Source organism: Betta splendens, chromosome 4, assembly GCF_900634795.4.
Source record: "Betta splendens chromosome 4, fBetSpl5.4, whole genome shotgun sequence".
Taxonomy (NCBI): domain Eukaryota; kingdom Metazoa; phylum Chordata; class Actinopteri; order Anabantiformes; family Osphronemidae; genus Betta; species Betta splendens.
In genome coordinates, this window is record NC_040884.2 from 25,570,139 (window position 1) to 25,590,917 (window position 20,779).

General features: G+C 46.2%; 1 protein-coding gene across 1 annotated transcript; it reads right to left on the reverse strand.

The window, feature by feature from the left end:
• Positions 1–915: 915 nt before the first annotated feature.
• Positions 916–17,774, reverse strand: fgf22 (fibroblast growth factor 22). The gene is made up of 3 exons (XM_029148188.3): positions 16,916–17,774; positions 3,255–3,358; positions 916–2,373 (listed from the first exon to the last, which is right to left on the reverse strand). The coding sequence occupies exons 1-3, from the start codon at positions 17,286–17,288 to the stop codon at positions 2,179–2,181; spliced, it is 672 nt and encodes a 223-aa protein (XP_029004021.1). The 5' UTR covers positions 17,289–17,774; the 3' UTR covers positions 916–2,178.
• Positions 17,775–20,779: the final 3,005 nt, after the last annotated feature.

Here is a 20,779-nt window from a genome sequence, read left to right on the forward strand (position 1 = left end):
CTTTGGTCGTCTGGAATCCGCCCTTGGGAGGGGGGTACTGTCACGATCTGGGTTTTGTTTCTTGTTGTTGCCTTGTTTTATTTTGGTTCCTGGTTCCATTTCCGGTTTTATTTTGGTAGCACTCCCGGTTTCTGTTTCTGTTCCCGCTTTACTTCCTGTTTACCCGTTGTCACAGCTGTTTCCCTGTCAGTACCGGTTTTCATTACACACACCTGTTTAGTATCAGTAATCTAGTCACGTTGTATTTAACCACCACCTGTGTCCTCAGTTCCCCGCCAGATCGTTGTTTGTGTGTGACCGTTGTTCCCAGTTCGTCGATCCTGTCCGGCCGTGTTTTGTGTGTTCCTACCGTAGTCTCGTTCGCTGACCTAGTCCCGCTGTATACCGTGTATCCTATGTTGTTCGTTCACTCTGAGCCTGTCTTATCCCTGCCTGCCACGTCGTCCTGGATTATCTACCGTTGTGACCTGAGTTTTTTTGGAATTAAATAACCCTTCATCGCATCTCCTTGCCTCACGTCTCGTCGCTGTGCATGTGGGTCCTCATCTGTGCGATTCGTGACAACGCCATTCTGACCAGACATGTACCCCGTCACACTAATCTTGCATTATGACAGGCTGAAAGCTTGGCCTTTATTCACCCCAAACAGCCGCTATTCATCCCGGCCCTCCTTTCTCCTCCCTGAAAGGCCTGAGTGGCCTCCCGTGTCACTGGAGGACTCGCCAGTGTGTAAATGACCTTGATGCTCGGCAGCGAGCGCTCATAACCGCAGGCCTTTCATCGGACACGGGGAGGTCCTTCACACCAGCGCCCCTCACGCTGTGAGTTTTGCCATGATTGTGATGGGGAGGGGAATTATGTCACAGGGCTCAGATGGAGATGTTACGCGTACTGAACAATCAGTGCCACACGCGAGGCAAGATTAAGATGCCACGAAAATAAGACAATAATACAAGTGAAAGTAAGTGTTATTTACATTTTTATTGAACATCACAAGTCAGAAAGGATCAAGGCACTCAAACCATTTTACTGAATTTCAAACTAAGAGCGTGGTCATAAATGCATCCTGCATTACTGGCCTATACTGGAAAACAGTCGCATACAGTATGTGCCTCTATCCAGCAATAAGACCAATGAAAGGAGCGGAATATAGACTTGAGTACAATGATAGATCCCTTCCTTTTAAACAGTAGAACTACAACCCAGCACATGAAGTCATCTGTAACAATAAACAGTACAAAATGTTTTACAAAATGTTTTAAATATATTAAACGTTCTATTACCGAGAGCCTCGTTGGGAAAATGTTAGCATGGTGTAACAGAGTATGTAACAACCTTTACTAAAGACAAAGCATGACCTGTGCACCTACAGCTGCTACAATGCAATGAGAATGTAGACTGACGATTTCACCACCGAACTACGCACCAGCAGCCGGAGATACTGATTCCTACACTAGTATTTGTGAATTGGTGGATTTTTGAAAAGCAGTTTGACAGAAGCATGCATGAACACACAGAGCTCGTCAGGGAAGTTGCATCCAAGTCAATAGCTTAGTTGCTGTTGTGTGTGACTTAAACAGACCCGTACAGCAGGTCAGGGCAGTGTTTCTTTTCCGGAAGTGTGCAGCAACAACAACATTAGAAATGCTAAGGTCATGAGGTCTCAGGAGGAATGCACAAAACCCTATTTTTTTTCAGTGACCTTTAATGAGTCTGGACTGTACGACTGACCTTTAATGAGTCTGGACTGTATATTGAATATTCCAGGAGAAATTGCTAAACCAGTCAAAAACATCATCTCAGAGTCCTCAGTAGCAGCTACAGCCCTGGCGTGTTTCTCTCCCAGGGTTTTTTCTGTTTGTTTTTAGTGACACATAGTATTGAATGTCTCCCATAGTCACCCCAGCGTCATGTCAGGCACTCAGAGAGATACTGTAACCGGCCAGATGCCTGAACACAGAAGGATTCTACTGTACTGTATTACTGAGTATCATTAGACAAATAACTTAAACGTACATATTACACTAACTCTACAAATGTTACAGACCTTAACAAATGTACATTTGTGTGACAGGATAATTCAATGTCGGGACTGGATCAGCGTTAGTGCCGTGCTAGCCTACACCTGCTAGTGTAGGTGTGTCGGCCAGATGCCAGTCAGAGTTCAGGCCTGGGCAGCTAGGAGGGGAGCATGGGCAGGAAATGAGTGGAGGGGTGTCTCCGGCGAGCCTTGTGGCCCCGTCGCGGCTTCCCGCGCCCGTTCAGCGAAACAAACATCTGCCTGCCGCCGTGCTTCCAGCGGAGGGAGGCGTACGTGTTGTAGCCATTCTCCTCAATGCGCTCCTTGAACTTGCAGCTCGGGTTGTACTTCACCTGTGACCGAAGAGAGGAAGACGAGGTGTGAAAAGGAATTGTGTTTATACTGTGCTGTACTGAGTAGGTTTCCACTGTGCATACAGTGTAGGTTAATGTTTGCTGGAGCACTACAAGATGTCTGAAGTACATTCCAACATCTACATCTGGTTTGTCCACAATTAAAGACTAGGGATTTCAATTCTCATTTACTGAAAGTGGGAGATAATTGATGTTTTTGGTCGGTAACTGGATGTAACAATTTAAATTGCAACAGGTGTGATTTTTGAAGCCGGTTCCGCAGTCAGTACACAATAATGCAACATTCCACCTGTGGTTGCACATTCTTATCACTGTAGTGTGTTATACTGTTGTCATGTGGCTGTGGTGAGGCCTCGTCTGTGATAGCATCATAAGAGACACCTGGTGTGATTCACCTAAGTGCCCTGTGCCACTTAGCTTATCACTGTAAAAATACTGATTACCTGAGCCTGATTTCACCGCTTTTAGGGGGGGGCGCTCGAACTAGACACCACACACCTCAGGTCTGGCGTGTGGTTGATTTTAACAAAGAGGAAATGTTGCTGTCCAACAAAACAATTGTCAGATTGCACGCAAAGGCTTTAAAAGAAGCAAGCTGGCTCTTTGTCACTGCTGGTTTAGTTTCTATCCCCTCCTTTATCTATTTTGACAGTAAAACAAGCCAGGTGATGCTGCAGGTATCATTAGCTGTAGCCCAGGTGTACAACCTTGATTGATAACACCTTCCGCTGGACCTTCTAACAGATGGTTCCAACCCCGTCAAACATGTTTGGGTGGGTGCTCATTTGGTAGTCCTTCATTGGCCTCTCCCCAACCCATTCTCCACCACCAGAGAACCTGTATCCATGATGTATACGTACCGATCCAAAGAGTGTGCCTTTCTTGGACATAGCTAAGTACAGCCCAGTGCTGACAGATTTGATGGCAACGACTCCCACACTGACAGATCGGATTTCCATTAGGCCTGGAAAACAGAAGAACAAAAGTCTGGGTTAGAAACATCTAGCTTCAGTAGTTTTCATCAGAAGCCACTCTGTAATTAGGATTCTGTGATAAGGACACCAGTCACAAAGTTTGAGCCCTGACAGCCTCCAGACTCCAGATGTCACACCCCATCCTGACGACACCCGCTGTTGTTTACTGACGGAGAGAAAACCCGTCTGCTGGCCACTTAACCAGCCACTCAGACGCACTTCACCCCATGAAAAAGTGGCAACCCTGTGGGCTAATTGTTTCCCCCTCGGCTGATTGCAAACAAGTCCCATGTGGCTCTTGTTGGATCTGCTTTTTCAACTCCATAGAAAAATAAAGGCGCACCATGATTGTCATGGCTAGGGCAGGGATATGTTTTGGAGATAACCGGAAGGCATGCCGCTGGGTTCTGAATAGCAACTAAATGCTACAGATGAAGCTATCTCCACGAAGTATTTTTCTATCACCCTCTTGTACCTTCAAAGCGACCCCGATGTGCCCTGTTATCTGATCATAGTGCAAAGTCTTCTTTTAACACCCTTGACATCCATGTCTTTCTCGGAGGAAAATGGTAACTTTCGGGACAAGAGCTGGGCACTGCTGGATGTAAGTGAAAGAGAAAAAAGGTAGTTGGCTTTGGACAAATGCTCTAAACAGGATCACACCAAGGTGCTGAAGGACAGGTTGACCCAAAACTTGTAGGAAATGAACAAGTCATAAAGCAGCAGTGGGCCACTGGCCACCCAACTCCCGGAGCAACTCCCTGCTGCTCTGGTACAACACAGGTCTTCACAGTTCCTGAACAGTCTCTTTGGTCAAAACCGTCCAGCAATGAAAAATAAACACTTACTGTACAGGAGAGGTTTTGCAGGTGCTGCTTTTTATGTCAATTTATTTGTGCAAAGACAGGTTTCATGTGGAAACAGCAACAAAGCTCAAATTGGAATGAATGCTTGACTTAATATGGTTTTGGATTAAATAGCATGCACAAGTTTACATCCTGGACGCACAAGTCGTCCAAATGGATCAACAAAATTCACTTAGACTTTATACAGTACAAAATAATAATCTTAACCCAGTGTTACGCAGACAACACCAGCAACACTTAAAACAAATATCTAAAGCTCCTGTAGATAATTCTTTTTCTTCTTTTAACTAAGCTCTGAGCGTCTCTTCTCATGCTTTTTAGGTGAGGTCATCTACTATAGGGTAAAGAAACACAAAGAGTAAAAAGGAGGAAAGAAAAGAAAACAAACTCAAACTCCTGTTGAGTGTCTTTGGTCTCCGACAGTAGCGTGCCTCGGTTCTCTGTTCGCCACAGCTGCAGAGAAGGAGGGAACCCCTCAATCAGGTCCATCCAGGTATCAACCCAGCTGCACCCCCATCACTCCCGCGTTTCCTCTGATCCTCTGAGGAAACACTAACACTTTGATGGCAGCCTCCTTTTTACAAGCAGTGTTTACATGGCTATGGTGGCACCTGGAGCGTGCAAGGGACTCATAAGCAATTAGCTGAGGCCCTGCTGGTGACTCGAGCACTTCAAGGATTTATGGGGGATTAGTCCAGGCCAATGAAAACCACTGGTGCCTGAAAGTGGTGCCAGCAGTAATTGTCATTATCTTCACGTTTGACTTTGAGGCACGATCAGTTGGTGGATGTTCGTCACATTTATTGTGAATAACAACAGCAAGACTTCTAAATTTGCAGAAGTACAAATATTCAGTTTTTTTCTTTCAAAGGTATGGTTGTATTCATACATATGTGCAGCCAGAGAACACAAAAAGCTCTAAGGACACCAAATGGGGATTGCATATTGCTTCGAAGAACCACTTGGGTTGGGGACGCTTGGCCACACATCTATAAAGCCCAGTTAGATCCATATAGCTCTGAGTCGCCCCTTTGAAAGTCACTCCTTTGTGTTCAAAGCCTGAGAAATCAGAGTGGGGTAATTCAGGTTATTAGAGGGGTTTCCTAACTGCTAAAGTCCACAGGTCAGTTTACTGGAAGGAAACCTAGAAACATGATGAATTTGGCTTTAACGTAGGCGTCATTGTAGAGAAGTAAACCTTTTAGAATCATTCCAAATAAGCAGCAGGGCCTGACTTGTCACCTCATTAATTGTACGTTTTTACAGACTCTTTATTCTAGTGAAGTAGCTGACTATGACGATTACAACATTGGTATCATCTTCGTTTCAGACACGTTTCAGATCTCTCCCTCAACAATAGCATAATTAGAAAGAACAGAATGAAACAATGGAGACAATTAGTTCTTTAGCTCTCGGGTTGCTGTGGAGAATGAAGGTCAGTTCTTCACCTCTTTCTGCTGAGCAAGTATCAGCTGGTGGCCCCATTGAGCTCATCAAAAAGGTGCTTTGGCTTCCCACTTGCAATTGGCAAGATCTCTTAACCTTTGACATGTTTTGGCTGGGATTGTCAATAAGACCAGGCTGCCATTACAAGCAAATCCTGCACTATACATGTCTAGTCAACTGTGGACTTGCCATTTATTTCCCCTCTATGGGATTTTTAAAAGCATAGAAAAAGTCTTTTATCCAGCCTTTTTTTACTCTTTCTTTTCTTTCTCTCCCTCATTTTTTGGAAGTTAGCCCATCGTCAGATCATTCAAGCCTTTTCTGACCTTGAAAGAAGGCAGAAAGGGAAGAGAGAGACACTCTCACGGGGTTCCCTTTTGTCAGACTCATAGTATGAGGGAGGAGGCGGGAGAGCGTACAGGCTGAAGGTGCTGGTTATAAGATGGGGGGGTGGGGGGGTCTCAGGCGCTTCCAATGGCTGCTTCCAGCCTTTGTTACTCACCTGAGAGGTGAAGAGCTAGACCAGATCTTATTAATGGCCAACCATTTTCAATAGGGCTTTAAAAAGTGTGGCAAAATGCTTCCTTCCATCACCCGTTTAAAGCAAAAAAAGAGTGAAAGACCGAGCAAAGCGAGAGAGGGAAAATGAGATTTCCCTGGCTATTTTCTCCTGTCTTCTTTTTTTCCTCTTCCCAGGTCTTTAATTTCTTGCGTTGCCCCCTTGAGCAGCCCTCCATGGCTCAGTGCTCGACCAGAGCGGAGCCTGGGAATCTTTGAGGTCCCGCTGTGCCCCTGCTCTTGATTGACATACCTTTTCAATTATTTCACAGTTTGCTTGCTTTTTAAATGAAGAGGGCCCTGTTGTTTTTTTTTCCTTCTGCCCTCCTTTTCAAAACACAAGCTTTTCATGTTGGGCCTGGGCTGCCGGGCCTAATGGCTGCCACCAGCACCTTTGATCTGCCATGACCCTCTCGAACGGACTGGTACTGGACGAAGCGGTGTGTATGAGCGTGGACAAAGACTGCATCCCTCACCAGCTCTTTAAACACCTTGAACTAGTACCATGAGAACAGACCAACTACCAGAACCATTAGCAGGTGGTGTTACACGTGAACACGGCATAGGTCTGCTTAAAAGATGCAAAGAAAACAAGACCCACGTTTTTACTTGCTTCATGAGTCTAACTCGAACACTGAATGTCGTGTTTTTCTCAATCTTTGTATCATATCGATTGGTGGCTTACAGATGGAAGGAAGTCTTGACAATATGCTCGTGTACAAGGATCTGATATGTGTGCTGTGTGGTACATGATACCGGGTCAGTGATGATCTCATTGCAATAAAGGGCTGAAATGAAAGCTGAGCTTTAATGTCCTGTGAATGGGACAGAGCTGCTGGGATAAAAAAAGAAAAGGATATGATCGACTTCTATTTTTAAAAAATGTGTGTTTAAAACCTCCTTCAATCTGAGATTTTACAACATTGTAAAGGTTACGTTAAACTTGAGTAAGCTAGAAAGTCTAATGCCAACATTTACAGTAACATTTGCATATGCTTGCATCTCTAAAGGTTTTCAAAGTGACTTGAGTATATTGACTTTTCACATCTACATATCTGTGAAGGGTCTCTGATATGTTACAGCTGTCAGACAGGTTAGAGGCAGGTTCAGGTCCTGGACAGATCACCAGTCCATCACAGCATCACATATAGAGACAGACACACCTACAGGCTCCAATCAATGCGACTCAGACACAGCCCAGCTCACTTACAGTGCAATGTAGAGTCAGTTTAGAAGACAGCTGGTGAAAACAGCTGTTTGTCACAAAAAGTCACACAAACACAGAGTTTAGAGGACGGAGCACAGAGTTTTACATCGACTTTCAAAAAACAGAAGTGACATCAGTGTAAAGCAACATTATGACATTATGCAGTTACTTCATTTAATTGTCTGACTCTTTACTAAAATGTTATGTTATGCAGGCTTCTAGTGAGTTTAGGTTTAATTGCCACTGTAGTCTGCCATAAAACTGCTATTTTAGCTACGGAGCATGACTCAGTCACTCTAAAGGACGTTTTAGGCCCCTTTTAGACACTTTGGTTATTTTATGTTCCTCATTCTGAGGCTTACTCCTACAAAGCGTCGACTTAATGTCATTATTTTGTTTAAGTTAAGAGTCGACTCTGGGTTTGCTTTTCATTAATCTAAAAACCCTCTGAGTCACTTTCCACATGCATGTGTTCGCTACGTGCTGCAGACACGTAGAGATGAAATGATGACATTTATTTATTTTTTTCTTAATAAGTGTGATCAAGCTTAAAACACAGATGATGCAATGCTCCTGCTGATTTAACGGAACAACCGGTGCTGGACAGCTATATAATATTTACAGTCCCTCCACGGGGGCAGCGGAGACCTGTCTGACTGCTCCACTGTTTCAGGATGTATAGACATCTACTGTATGTGGCCTCAGGTCTACGGATATGCATCATACCCACTAACTGTCACACGGCTGGGATGGTTTTTCCCTCTGACCTGAGCTGGACTATTCATACACCCACAAACAGATGAAAGGCAAGAAACAGCAAGCGTCAAAGATAAAAAAATAAGATCGAAACAGAATCCTGTGGAACTGTGCCCAAAAGATGGGATTCTGTTCCCAATGAGCTCAACCTGTCTGACCTGTGTTTCTGTTACCGTGCTGAATTTAGCTCTGTAATCGTGGACAGTCAGCTCGAGTCACGCGCCCTTTGATCAGGCAAATTCTACAAGTACATAATTAAACCAAGGGAAATAAGAAACAGGATTATTTTTGCACCTTTTTTCCCTCATACACTTGAATGTTCACAGGCCTAAACACGCTGTCATCCTCTGTACACACCGTATGCATGTGTGACGTCATTTAAACATCACTACTGTATATATGAGACAGTCTGTCCTCTGTACATTCAGGAAGTCGCTGTGGATGTGTTTTTGAGGCAGGCGTCCTCACAACCAATTTCATTTTCAGTCCCACGTTTCAGTATATTTCCTGGAAGATGAGACCGACGTGTCTTTTAAGGTACAGGCAAACTGTCTCATGCACCTTGAAATGCGAGAGCCTTTGAGAGGCTGAGAGCCGGCGGGCTTTCCAGGCCGCCTCCTGCCTGCCAGATTCAGCCACAGAGGGAGGTGTAAAGCGGAGGCACCGTCGCTCCCTACAAGCCTGGCCTCAGCGTTTTTGAGCCTGTGAACAAGCTACACGGCGGCGATCTGCTGAAAGCCGACTCCCGCGCTCCCTCAGCCCCAGCCCCGGCCGCAAGGGGTGACATTCTCCCACACACAATCCGGAGGCCGCTCCTCTTTCAGGACCCGCACTCGGCCCTGTTAACCCCACCTTTTCATACGGAGCGGCTGGGAGAAGTACTCCAGGGATTAGCCCAGCCAGGTTTTTCAAAGGCCATTAGAGCAAATTACAGGTATCTTGTTACCAGTGCACTGGAACAGGCCAGGTGAGGGGCGCAGAGGCCAGGCAAGAGAGCAGGGGTCAGCTTGGGACAAAAAGACAAGGCCACCCTGGGCCCCATTCCATCTCAGTGTCTCCCTGGCTCCACAAACTGGTAGGGCTGAAGCTATGAATGGCTCACTTGATGGGACCTCAGAGACATTGTCTGACTGCCGTAACTTTAGCCTTTTTTCTTAGCGGCCCTCCACCCCCAAAACCTCACTCTCTCCACCCTGTTTTTCTTATCTTTCAGTTGATGTCAGCATGACTTCGTCCACATAAACCATCACATGAGATCAGTATAAAACATGAACAAAATTTAAGGGCTTCACTGCGTGCATCACCTAAACCCTGCAAACGTGTACATGTTTGGGGTACGTTACTGCATGTGCTCCGCAAAAACCTGTGCATCGGCCTGGAAGTATAATTTCAATTACATTCACCTCTTCTACCTTAAAGCTAAATTGAAACTGAAATGGCAACCACACGACTGATAATGTGCCCTGTCAAAGCCTCGGCATGCTGCAGGCATCAGGAGGCCGATGCTGCTGATAAGGTTGTAAAGACGGCCACGGGGAGTTCCTGCGTTCTGCCCTTTTCCCATGGCTACACACACACACACACACACACACACACACACACACACACACACACACACACACACACACACACACACACACACACACACACACCCTTGCATACACATCTCTGGGCCACTTTTTCCGGCCACACGGACGCACGCACATGCCTCGCCCTATCGCAATCGCTGAATGACAATCTGGTGGAGGAGCTGCGGAAGTGTTTCATTAGCCAATTACCGCTGGTAGATATAGTCCTCGTTCCCACAGTTCACAAGACCGAGGGTCAAATGTGGCCAATTACCCTCCATTCCCTCACAGGGAAGATTAGTGTGCCTGATTTTTCCCCAGACAGCCTGACCCAGTCCTCCTCAATCACTGTTTGCATCTGCACACATCTGTGCACGTGTGTTTTTAAGCTATTTGTCTTTTCAGAAACACATCTTATACAATAACACAACAGGAATCACAACAACAACAGGCATTGAAAAAAAATGGACTAACTCAAAGAGATGTCACAGCTGAGGTCAAGCTCTTCTGCCACACACACACACACACACACACACACACCACACACACACACACACACACACACACACACACACACACACACTCGCCATCAAATGGTAATTGGCCCTAGATGTCCTGTCAGCCTGCACTCTCTGCGGTAGTTGCACCACTGATCGCAAACTTCCTTGGACATGTTAAGCTGCGACTGTATGTAATAGAACATCAATCACTTCATGAAAACCCTCCAGGATGCTGCGCCAGGATGCGACGGCGGAGGTGAAAAGGGTTAACGAAGCCTCCCGAGTGGACCCTGTCTGTACATCTGTGCCTGTGCGGCACAGAGGGGCCACAGTCTTACCAGGCAAGGGGACCTTTTCTTTAATCAAGGAGAGGAGAACGGGGAGGGAGAACTACTTCCAAATCATGCATCACATCTGTAACAAGCCAACAGCGAGCTATCTAAAGCTTCACAGACAGTTACGAGCAGATCTGCCTATTGGGAGCCTCTTTGTGAGTCACGGCTTCTGGAGGTTCGTGCAGATTTGTGCCCTTGGGAGCAGGACCCACAGTAGACGGAGATCACTCCCTTGTGCCAATAAATTGCAGTCTCCTGGTTTGTTGCATGTGTGCCTGGTTTTGGTGGCTGTCCAGACCAGGCACAACCACCCAGAAAGACATAGGCCAAGAGGACAAAGGCCTTTTTGACTCTTATACTGCATGTGTGTCATTTTGATCAGTAAAAATAAGTGTAATTGTGTAATGTCTCCTGTAGAATTCTGAAGTGTCTACTTTAAAACCTTCAGAAAACAAACCCAATGTGATGGGGTTTATATGATTTATACTAGTTTTGGAGACTCCTCTGTGTAAGTGTGTGTCGGTGTGGGTCAGGTGTGCAGCCAGGTTCCAGTGGCTGAGCACCAGGACCGGGAATATTCTCTGTGGCCTGAGCTCTCCCCAAATTTACATTATTAAAATGAGATGGGCAGACACAAAGGTGACAGAAGCCACAAGAGTGAAATCAGGGCCCTGTCAAAGCTGTCACTTGCTCCACTGGCCAAAAGGGCCCTGACCCCAAATCCTATCCACTGCAGGAGGTTGGAGTGGGGGGGGTGGAAACAGCAGGAAAGAGAGGAGCGGTGAAAGACAGAGCAGAGACTGGCAGACGAAACAAAACGAAAGAGAACAGAACTTTAACAAAGATAGAGACCTATAAGAATTTTACATACTACATTAATCAAGATGTGAATGAAAGAGATCTGTGTTTGATGAATGATGGATGCACAGCTTTTATCATTGTCTGCCAAAACTTTGAGTCCAGTTAAGGTGAAGCTGGTGACATGTCAGTGTCCAAACAGAGGTGGTCCAACGAGTGGAGTGGACGGTCCCGCCTCAGCTGTATCAGTGCTGTGCCTCGTGCCAGCGTCGGCGCTCTAATGAGCGAGTCCTTCCAGACGGGAAAAACACAGACGTGCACACAGGTTGCACATGTTGCCAAGCGGGCGCACACACATACATGGCTCTGAATGGAGCCCAAGATAAGGTCTGGTTCATATTAGCCATTAGGGAACTGAAACAGACATCTTTTTCAGTTTAGGGCTCACTTCATGCTCCCCCAATGGCACAAGTATAAACACAGGCACATGCATTTGAAACGTACAAACACATTCAAAGAGCCCTGACACGATATTCACATCCTGCTAGTATTCATTTAGAGAAATGGCCCTCGGAGATGAAGAGCAGGTACGAGTGCATGCGTGTAATCCGGTGCAGGGAAGATGCTGGATGGGTTCAGCCTGTCGTGCACAAACCTGCGCTGGAGTTGCTCTTTTTTTGTCTTCTACATTTGCATTAATTTTCCAACTTGTTCTTTCAGGAAATGCATTAGCTACAGTTTGGTTCATTCCAGACTTGTCTTAGAAGTTCTACCACAGGGAGGATTACGAAGAGCGTTGGTTTGAACACGATTTTACAAAGGATCTATGATAACTTAACTGAAGGCAGCAAATGTTTAGTCAAACCAACTCACTGACACCTCTGGGCCGAGGAAAATCTTGCATTTGCATCTTACAAACGGGCATTTTAAAATGAATATATTACCAATGGCTTTATGGCCCAGCTCGCCCCTTACTGGCACTGTGACGCGTTCCCCTTTGTGTTCCCTTCACACCCACAGGATGTCAGGAGCTGTGGGAGGTTGTAAAGGAATTGTCCGCCGTGTCCAAAATCAGCCTCTGTAAACCTGCTGATGAACCCAGTTAAACCCAGAGAGGAGCCCATTCCAGAGCGCTAAAGCTACTAATTGCTACATTGCTAGAGCCCATTCATGATATCAAGCCCTGGTGGCAGAAACCAGGGATACAGGACTAATTAGGGTGTCAGTGACGTTCCCAGCATATCTGAAAGCATCTCATTTAACATACCTGGTCTATGTGGATGTGAGTCAGTGATATTTAAGCAGAATACCAGGAAAACAGATGGCAAACGGTGGACATCAATTTGATTTAATTTCATTTAGTTGGAGTGGTAGTAAATGCCTGATTTGTGGGATTCGTTTGCCTGTTGGCATCTAAAAAGTCCACGAATCCACTCTCAGTTGAGGCAACCTTACATAATGCCTAATGAGCAGCGGGAAACGCTCCAGCCGTTAATTTCCACCTCAATACTGAGCCGATCGCACCCCAGCCTTTTCCCCAGCTTCATTAACATGTGCATTCTCCCAATTCACAACACCAAAGTAATTCCTCCGGCCCAGGTGCTTCCCTCCTTGGCATCGCTGCTCATCCAGTCACAGGTTCCCGACGGAGCTGCAGCAGAGTTACTGGTGAGTCACGGTGAGGATCTAAAACGGCCGCGCAGAATAAACACTTTTCAAATCAGAGGAAAGGAGACGTTCTGCACCATCTGTCACCTCGGCATAAAGATACTATTGTCCCCAAACTGCTGCATACACACAAACATGAGCTGACATCTGCCCTCCTGTTTATTTTATTTTACTTCCAAATTTGTTAGGAAAACATTATTACAATATATGCCTGAAATACGCAGCCTTACGTTCCTAGAACATCTCACAAATTTTGATGTGGGCAGAAAACGGCCTTTAACTGTGTATTTCTATAGTTTAAACCCCGAACATCTGTTCAAATAATTTCATTTCAAATTAGCTCAATAAATTAGTTTTAAAATAGAAATGTGAAGGTAAAATGTAAAATACAGATGTTACCCCTGTACGTACTGTGAAGTATAGCCTTTCATGCTGTATTGACCTACTGTTAGCGCTATTTATTACTTTTGACAGAACTGTTGTACAAATTTCCCACCAACTTACGCTCAGCTTTTTACATTCAGAGGTTGATTCAATTTAGAAAAATCAGCCATTTAAAACATGTAGATGATGCCATTCAGAGCTATTGTGGTATTATTAGTAGTATCATAAAATAAAAACGTATAAAAAGTTAATCTAACTCCATGGCTGTTACTATGACTTGTATTTAGCATTAGACCTTTGGGTGGACTCTGTCTTCTGCAGCTTTTGTCCTGTCTTTTCCTGTTTTCTCTTTGGTGAGTGACAGTTTCCCCTGTCTACAACAAGTGTGAATAATTTCAACAACATTTTTCAGCGGGTTGGAAGGTTTTCTTCCCGTGGGCCGCGTCCAAGTCAAACACGCTCACGAAAAAAGTCTCGCATCAAACAGCAAGATGGGAAATTTCGTAAACACAACACGCCCTGGCTGTGAGCAGCTGCCGAGGCATGGAACCAGTCTGGCTCCTGCCGTCATGGCGGCGTGGTGAGGTGATGCCACTACCTGGAGACCATGCAAACGTCTGATGCCTTCAGCCTCGCACACCCCGGTGTTTAACCGTCAACCCTTTAAAAGTGGAGCAAAATGAATGGGACAAAACAAGCCCGAATTCGTACATTGAGCATTTGATACTCAAGTCTCCGTTTCACAATACTCTTCTTAACTGTATGATTAGTTGGAGCTGCAATTGATCACGAAGCATTCGCTGGGCGTAGCCTCGCAGCTGGGATCTGCGTAATTAGCAGGCTGTGACCAATGACCCAGGACAGGATATGATTGTACCTGCCTCTGGAGCTTTTGTAAATATTTGACCATGTTTTTCCTCTTAACTGCTTTCTGCTTTGCCATAGGTCAAATGAAAAACACGCCGAGGCCCCTCCTTCAGTCTGGCAAAGTACTGTACTTCGTCTATTTCTGTCCCTATTTTAGGAGGATATTTTTAGGAGATGTTTATAATTTTAGATGGATTCCTAGCAGTGGAACCTAAAGTGCATTTGTGTGTTGACCCGTCTCATCTGTCACCAATGAAATGCTTTAGTGTAATCAATTTAAAGCCCCTTTCCTTCGTGCTGTCCCACTGCAGCTTGTTGTCCACTACCAAGGCCTGTGAAATCCTCTGATGAGGATGAACTGGGTTTCACTTCTTCCTCTCCCTCTCTTCACCCTACATGTAGCTCTGCTCACTTATCCTTTCAACTCTCCGTCCCTCCCTCCCGCCGCTTCCCTCAGCTGTTCCATGCCCCTGCTCCACTGGGATTGATACAATATTTTCCAGCCTCAATTAGCGGCGGGCTTGTTGACTAATTCCCACTGTTTTTGCACCTGACAGTGAGCCTGGGCTGGAAAAACTGAGCGGGGGTTAAAGCGAGGGCCAGGGCGTGGGTGTAGCACGCCGAGCTGTCGGGGCAGCGCGGTTGTGTCGACACGGGTGTAAGGGCAACACAGAGGGCAGGGGGGGGGGGGGCAGCCGGTCGATCACTCGACTGCTGGGACGCATTTAGTGGAAGCTGCATTCAGGCTGAGCACATTCACCAAAGGCACAAGCAGGACAGTGTTGTTGTTTTACGTTCTAAGCTGTTTTAAAAGGTTCTCGTCCTTCCTGTGTATGATGCTGCGGTTCTGGATCTGTGTCACTGCCTTTGTCATTAAATATGTACAACTTCCTGCCGTCCACTCACTCTAATCTATAGCGGGGTATCAGTATCAAGGCGTTTCCTGGGTGGGAAGGCTTTCACACTGGTGGAAAGACTTTAATGTAGAGCTGCAAGGAGCCCTCGCAGTGACACCCCAGGTTCTTCTCATCCCCGTGAAGCTGCAGTGGTTCGGTACCGCGGTGAGCTCAGGGCGCAGGTACACACCCTCGTGCCGCGTGAGCACAGGAAGAATCGCTTTTTCCACCAAAGGAAATGAGAAGATGACGGTCTAAGTGTATGAGGACATTATATGTAAGGGTGCTGCTCCTCGATGGAGAGCTACAGCAGATGTGAGGGATGAGTTGGGGTTTTTAACGCTTCAAGTTCATTTTCTTCATTATGACAAAATTGCTGCCAGACTCGAGTGTCATAGGACTGTCCTGATAGTTTTAAACACCTGAGCTGTCGCAAACAATCCAACACAGCAGCACGGCAGTGAATATTTACAAGATTAGAAATGTACCCGTCTCATAGCTGTGTCTCCAATATTTAACGGGGCAGACTACAGACTTTTGCATGTGTTTTATTGAGAAGCACTATTATGGGAAAGGTTTACCACTACTACATTACGGGAGTCCATTTGAATTTCTACCATCATGTGTAGCTCTCAGTGATTTATGCCAAGTGAATATCCCGACAGGGTAACAAATGTCATAAGTTCTGCCGTCTGGAGCTCATTGAAGCAGTGGCACAAAGACTGTCTGACCCATTAGCTGGATGGAGCTGCTACTTCTACCCCCAGTAGCTGTGTGGAAAAACTCTGACTCACTGCCTTGCATAAAACTGCATTAATGGCTAAATCCATAAATATTACTGTCAAAGGCATAAATGTCTCTAAGAGCCATCCAATCAGTCAGTCAGTCTGTGACTAATGGAGAAAGAGGTCGGATCATAACCGCAGTTGTCTCATCTGACTGAAAGACACCCATTGATGGACACGGTGAAGAGGAGCCGCTTCTCAGGTGTCGCCAAACCACAAATACGGGCTCGCAAGTAGAGTAACCTGGGACACGCTGGATCTGGACACAGTGAGCACAGTGAGGTGGCACAATGTGGTCCACATCAGATCCCAACGGGAGATTTATGGCTGTGGCCGTGAAATATGCAAAGGAGCGTCCAGAAACAGAGCAACTCTGCTTTGAATTAACACGTGACTGCTTTAAAGTGACAGCTTTGAATTCATGGACGCGTGCCCGTGTTTTATGGGTCACATGCACGGAGTACGCTACTGTATTTACACAGCAGTGAAATGTGTCTTCAAACTGCAATCCCATTATTAATAACTGATCAAAGCGTGCGCTCTAACCCGTTTGCATGACTTGTTTCCGTTTACACCTGCTCCTTACGACTGATGCCCTCTCATCGCCGTCCTGACGAGTTAATCCCCAGTGAAACCGAAGCCCTTTTCTTTCCAAAGCACAGTTTGCATTGCCAACTGATGCTCAACATCTTTCCTCAAGTTAGCTTCCCTGCACACTCCGTGCCGGCGGTCTCATGAGAAGCCTAAATCCACGCTGGGGAATTCCCTTCTTACCTAGCAACACATCCCTCATGCCCTAAACACAACACAAATACTTCAGTCATACAACCAGAGAATAAACTTGTGACTCGCCATGAAGGCGAAAACCCAGTTTCACACACATTTGAGGCACATTGCCATTGCAGCCACTTACTTTCAGCGTAGTTTTTCCTCCGGGTACCGTCCACTTTGCCTGTTTTGTCAATGCACAGGAAGAACTTGTTGGCAGAATAAAGTCGCCGCAGCCGCACGTCGCCCTCCAAGTGATTGTAGCTGCGAGTGTGCCGCTCCAGTGTCCACGAGCAGTTGACGCCGCTTGCCAGCATCTGGAGGGGCTCATTCCTCCCCCCGGGAGCACAGGCCCCCGTGGCGGTGCCAGAGGTGACCAGGAGCAAGGTGAAGCATGCCAGACAAAGGGAGGCCGCGCTGGGCAGCGGCAGAGGTCGGCCGGGGGGGGCCGCAGCAGCGGGGGCGCCGAGGGCAGGTTCAGGACGGAGATGAGCTACGGATGCCGTCCATCTGCACATGGTGGGTCACACTCCCAAGGTGCACCTTGTGCAAGCTGTAGGCATGCTGATTTTTAAGAGGTGTCCCAGTGGAGGGATGACACGAGGGTGGGAGTCCTTGGAGGAGAAGGGTGGGAATGTGACTCTCTGCAGATCCTCTGGATACCCCCCAAATCTTCACTGTGGGATGGCGGCAGGCCTCTCTACAGCGGTGGAGTTAGTCCACCTCTCATCGTCAGCGTTGCTTTGGAGCCTCTTCAATTTTATGAATCCACCATCGAAAAGTTCCTCCCCAGCGTTGCTCCGTTTTCTCTCAGTTTGTCAGTTTGAAGGCGTCCTTCTCACTCCACAGATAAAGTCCAGGGATGCGTGAGGCACGGGTGTGTGTGTGTGTGTGTGTGTCTGCATATGTGAGCGTTTATGGTTCTGTGTGTCTCTGTGAGGGTGTGTTAAAGTATGTGTGTGCGTGTCCACCTTGCGATGCTCTGCTCTCTCCAGCTGGATGGGGCCAAGGTGCTGAGAGAGAGAGAGAGAGAGAGAGAGAGAGAGAGAGAGAGAGAGAGCGTCTGTGTGAGAGCGAGCGAGAGAGTGAGTGTGGGAGGGGGCGAGGGAGGGAGAGAGCCGGTGTGTGCTTGCGACACGGGGGAGAGGCAGTGAGAGTGTGTCCGCCAGCACGGGGCAGTGGAGCAGCAAGGTAACGGCCTCACGCTCCGCTGTGTGCAGTCAGTCGGCCCCGTCCTCGTTGGAGCTGTCCTGCATTTTATCCCGGGCAGGGCCAGCGTCGAGGGGGTTCAAAGCAGACGGTGGGGGGTGGGGTGGGGCCTCATTCAGAACCACGAGTACGGCTGCATCAGGCACCGTCCTCTTTCCCCCTCCAAAAAGTTTACTCTCTGACAAGCCAGTCATTTTCTGAGCCCTCCCTTCAACTAAAGGCACCTGGAACGTATTTACCCGCGCGATCCCATGAGCTCAGCTGTTGCTCCTTCGGCGTGAGCAGTATTTTGTAGCTCAGCCAAATCAGCTCCATTACTGTCCAGTGAAAGGGCCGCGAGAACGTTTTTGATGCCTTCAATCTCTTTTCTTCCCTCAGGCCACATGGGGTAAATTAGCAAAGCCTTCTCACTCTTTTTTTTTGTTTTTACGGCTGCTCATTTGAGTCACAGAGCAGTCGCAAGCGGGAGTGTCAGTGGAGTTAGTCCAGATGAAGCCCCACAAACCTTCTGATCACCTGTGTTAATATTTCAATGGAGCGCCCTCTCTGATCTTTGCCGTGTAATTTGGGAGAACAGGGCGGAAATGAAGAACACCTTTTTTGTGACTTCCCACACTCTTGTCTGTGTTTTACAAGCTGTGTAATGAAGCTGATCAGGACGAGGCAGTAAAGCACCCACGCAAGGTTTATTATTTATCAAATCTTCTTATTACTATAAATAAGCTTTCACATAAGCCCCACGAAATGATAAATTCTCATTGTAATCATTTAATTATTCAGGCCAACTGTTGTTTCCATCATTTAGATTTTGTGCTAAGCTAAGCTAATTATGGGTGACATCCGTACAGTATTTATAGTTTTCTTATATCCCCAAATGCAAATAGAAAGATCAAATGAGTGTGAGAAACAGTGAATGATCCTAAGCACACGGTGTTGGCAATTATCTCCTTTTTGAAAGCGTTCCCTGTTTGAATCAAATGAATCAGGCCGGAGCCTGGTGGTAGGTGTCCACAGAGGGTGACAGTCTCTTCACACTTCACACACTTGTTAACATCCAGGAGATCCCCAGCTTCTACAGTCTGGTGCCAACTGCCTCCCCATCAAAGCCTCCTTCAGCACAAACATATGTGGGGTCTAAAAATCTGTTATTTGCCCTCAGTAAAATCACACGTCTGTTAACTTTCAGTATCAGTTAGTTAACGTCCTGCTTCTGTCCCTAAATGTCAGCTGTGTGGGAACAGTCTATAGGGTGTTCCTGGACCTGTTACAGTAGGTGTCACAATGAGGAACTGAGACAGTGGGTCAGATGTTTTCTGTTAATGTTAATAGTTTTCAGAACATCAGGTTTGAACTAGAGTTTGATTTGTGATTCCGAGCACTGTAATAGAAAATAACATTTCTTAAAGGTATTTTATTTGCTTGACACCTACATGTGTACAGTTTTAGTCAACTGAAGACAGATACACAGATAAAACATGGTCAGGGCTGCATCACTGTGGCAGATTAGAGACGTGAGTATTAGTATTATTAGTAGTATACAAATGAAGGGTCCTTTACATTTGAAGGTGCCGCTCCCTTCACTCTGGTTTGACAGAGAGGGGGCAGGATGCTTCGTTAAATGTGCTCCCTTGTCAGACGACGCTTCCAGCTACAAGTCCCAACTCACTCCATATGTCAAACTCTCCGACCACCTAAGCAATATAGTTTTCCAGTAAGATGGAGATGATGCCCTAAGCATACTCATCAACTATCGTGCAAACCGGTTTAGCCAAATATCACTGACCTCAGGTCAGATTATGAAAATCATCCTCATAATTAAAATCCATACTGTATGTGTTAATAAAAATAAAAAAAAACTATAAAACATATTTAGTTGTTTAACTTTATAATGTATGCGTTCGTGAAGCTGTGCCTTTTTGTCATATATACACATACACATGGATGGAAAAAGAACCCTGCAGGAAGTCCTCATTGTCTTTAATTTGCTGAAATTCCTCATAATTAAATTCATACAATCATTCTATGTACTGTATAGCTGCTCAGAAATCAGAGTGGACCCCGAGGTCAACAGCAAAGCATGGGCCCCATGTGAATGTCAGATGTGGCAGCAGATTGCTTTGTGGTGTCTTGGATGCAAATGTTTGGGCTCTGAGCTCAGTGCCAGAGAAGATGCAAGCATAATTTACGTCTTTGTTAAATGTCTAAATGTGCAATGTCTTGCTGTTTTACTTTGATGATGGGAAGTGAAGCAATGTTACATGACTTAATGGTCATAACATGTTCTGTACTGAGCGTGTTCAGGTACAGTAGGTCTGTTTTCTGTTATCTGTCTTGTGTGCTTTTAATGAAGTTGTGTGTAACTCGTGTCAGTGTGTCACTGCATCATGTATCAAAGCGGACACAAGGAGCAATCTGGACAATAAAATACAATCACATCTAAATGTGATGAGACCGTGTTTGCACGTGGTCTGGTGTTGCGGAGAGGGTCCCGTCGGGACCAGCACGGTGGCAGACGTTGCTATTTCTTTGCCTCGAGCTGACAGCTTCACTCTGTGAGCCAGGCACCCAAGGAGGATGTTCTCAAATGAAGGAACCTAATCTTTCCCAGCAGGGATCCAAGTAGCCCTGTAAGTGTATGAATAGAGATAATATCTCTATAATGAGGCCTGTTTTGTACCATCAAAGTCTTCAAAAGAGTCTGAAACCTGACCCCCTGCTTTGCATTAGCAATCCCTCAGTAATAGCTCCCTATTATTAATTGTTTTTCTGCCTCCTAAGTCTCTTTCTTTCTTTCCATTAG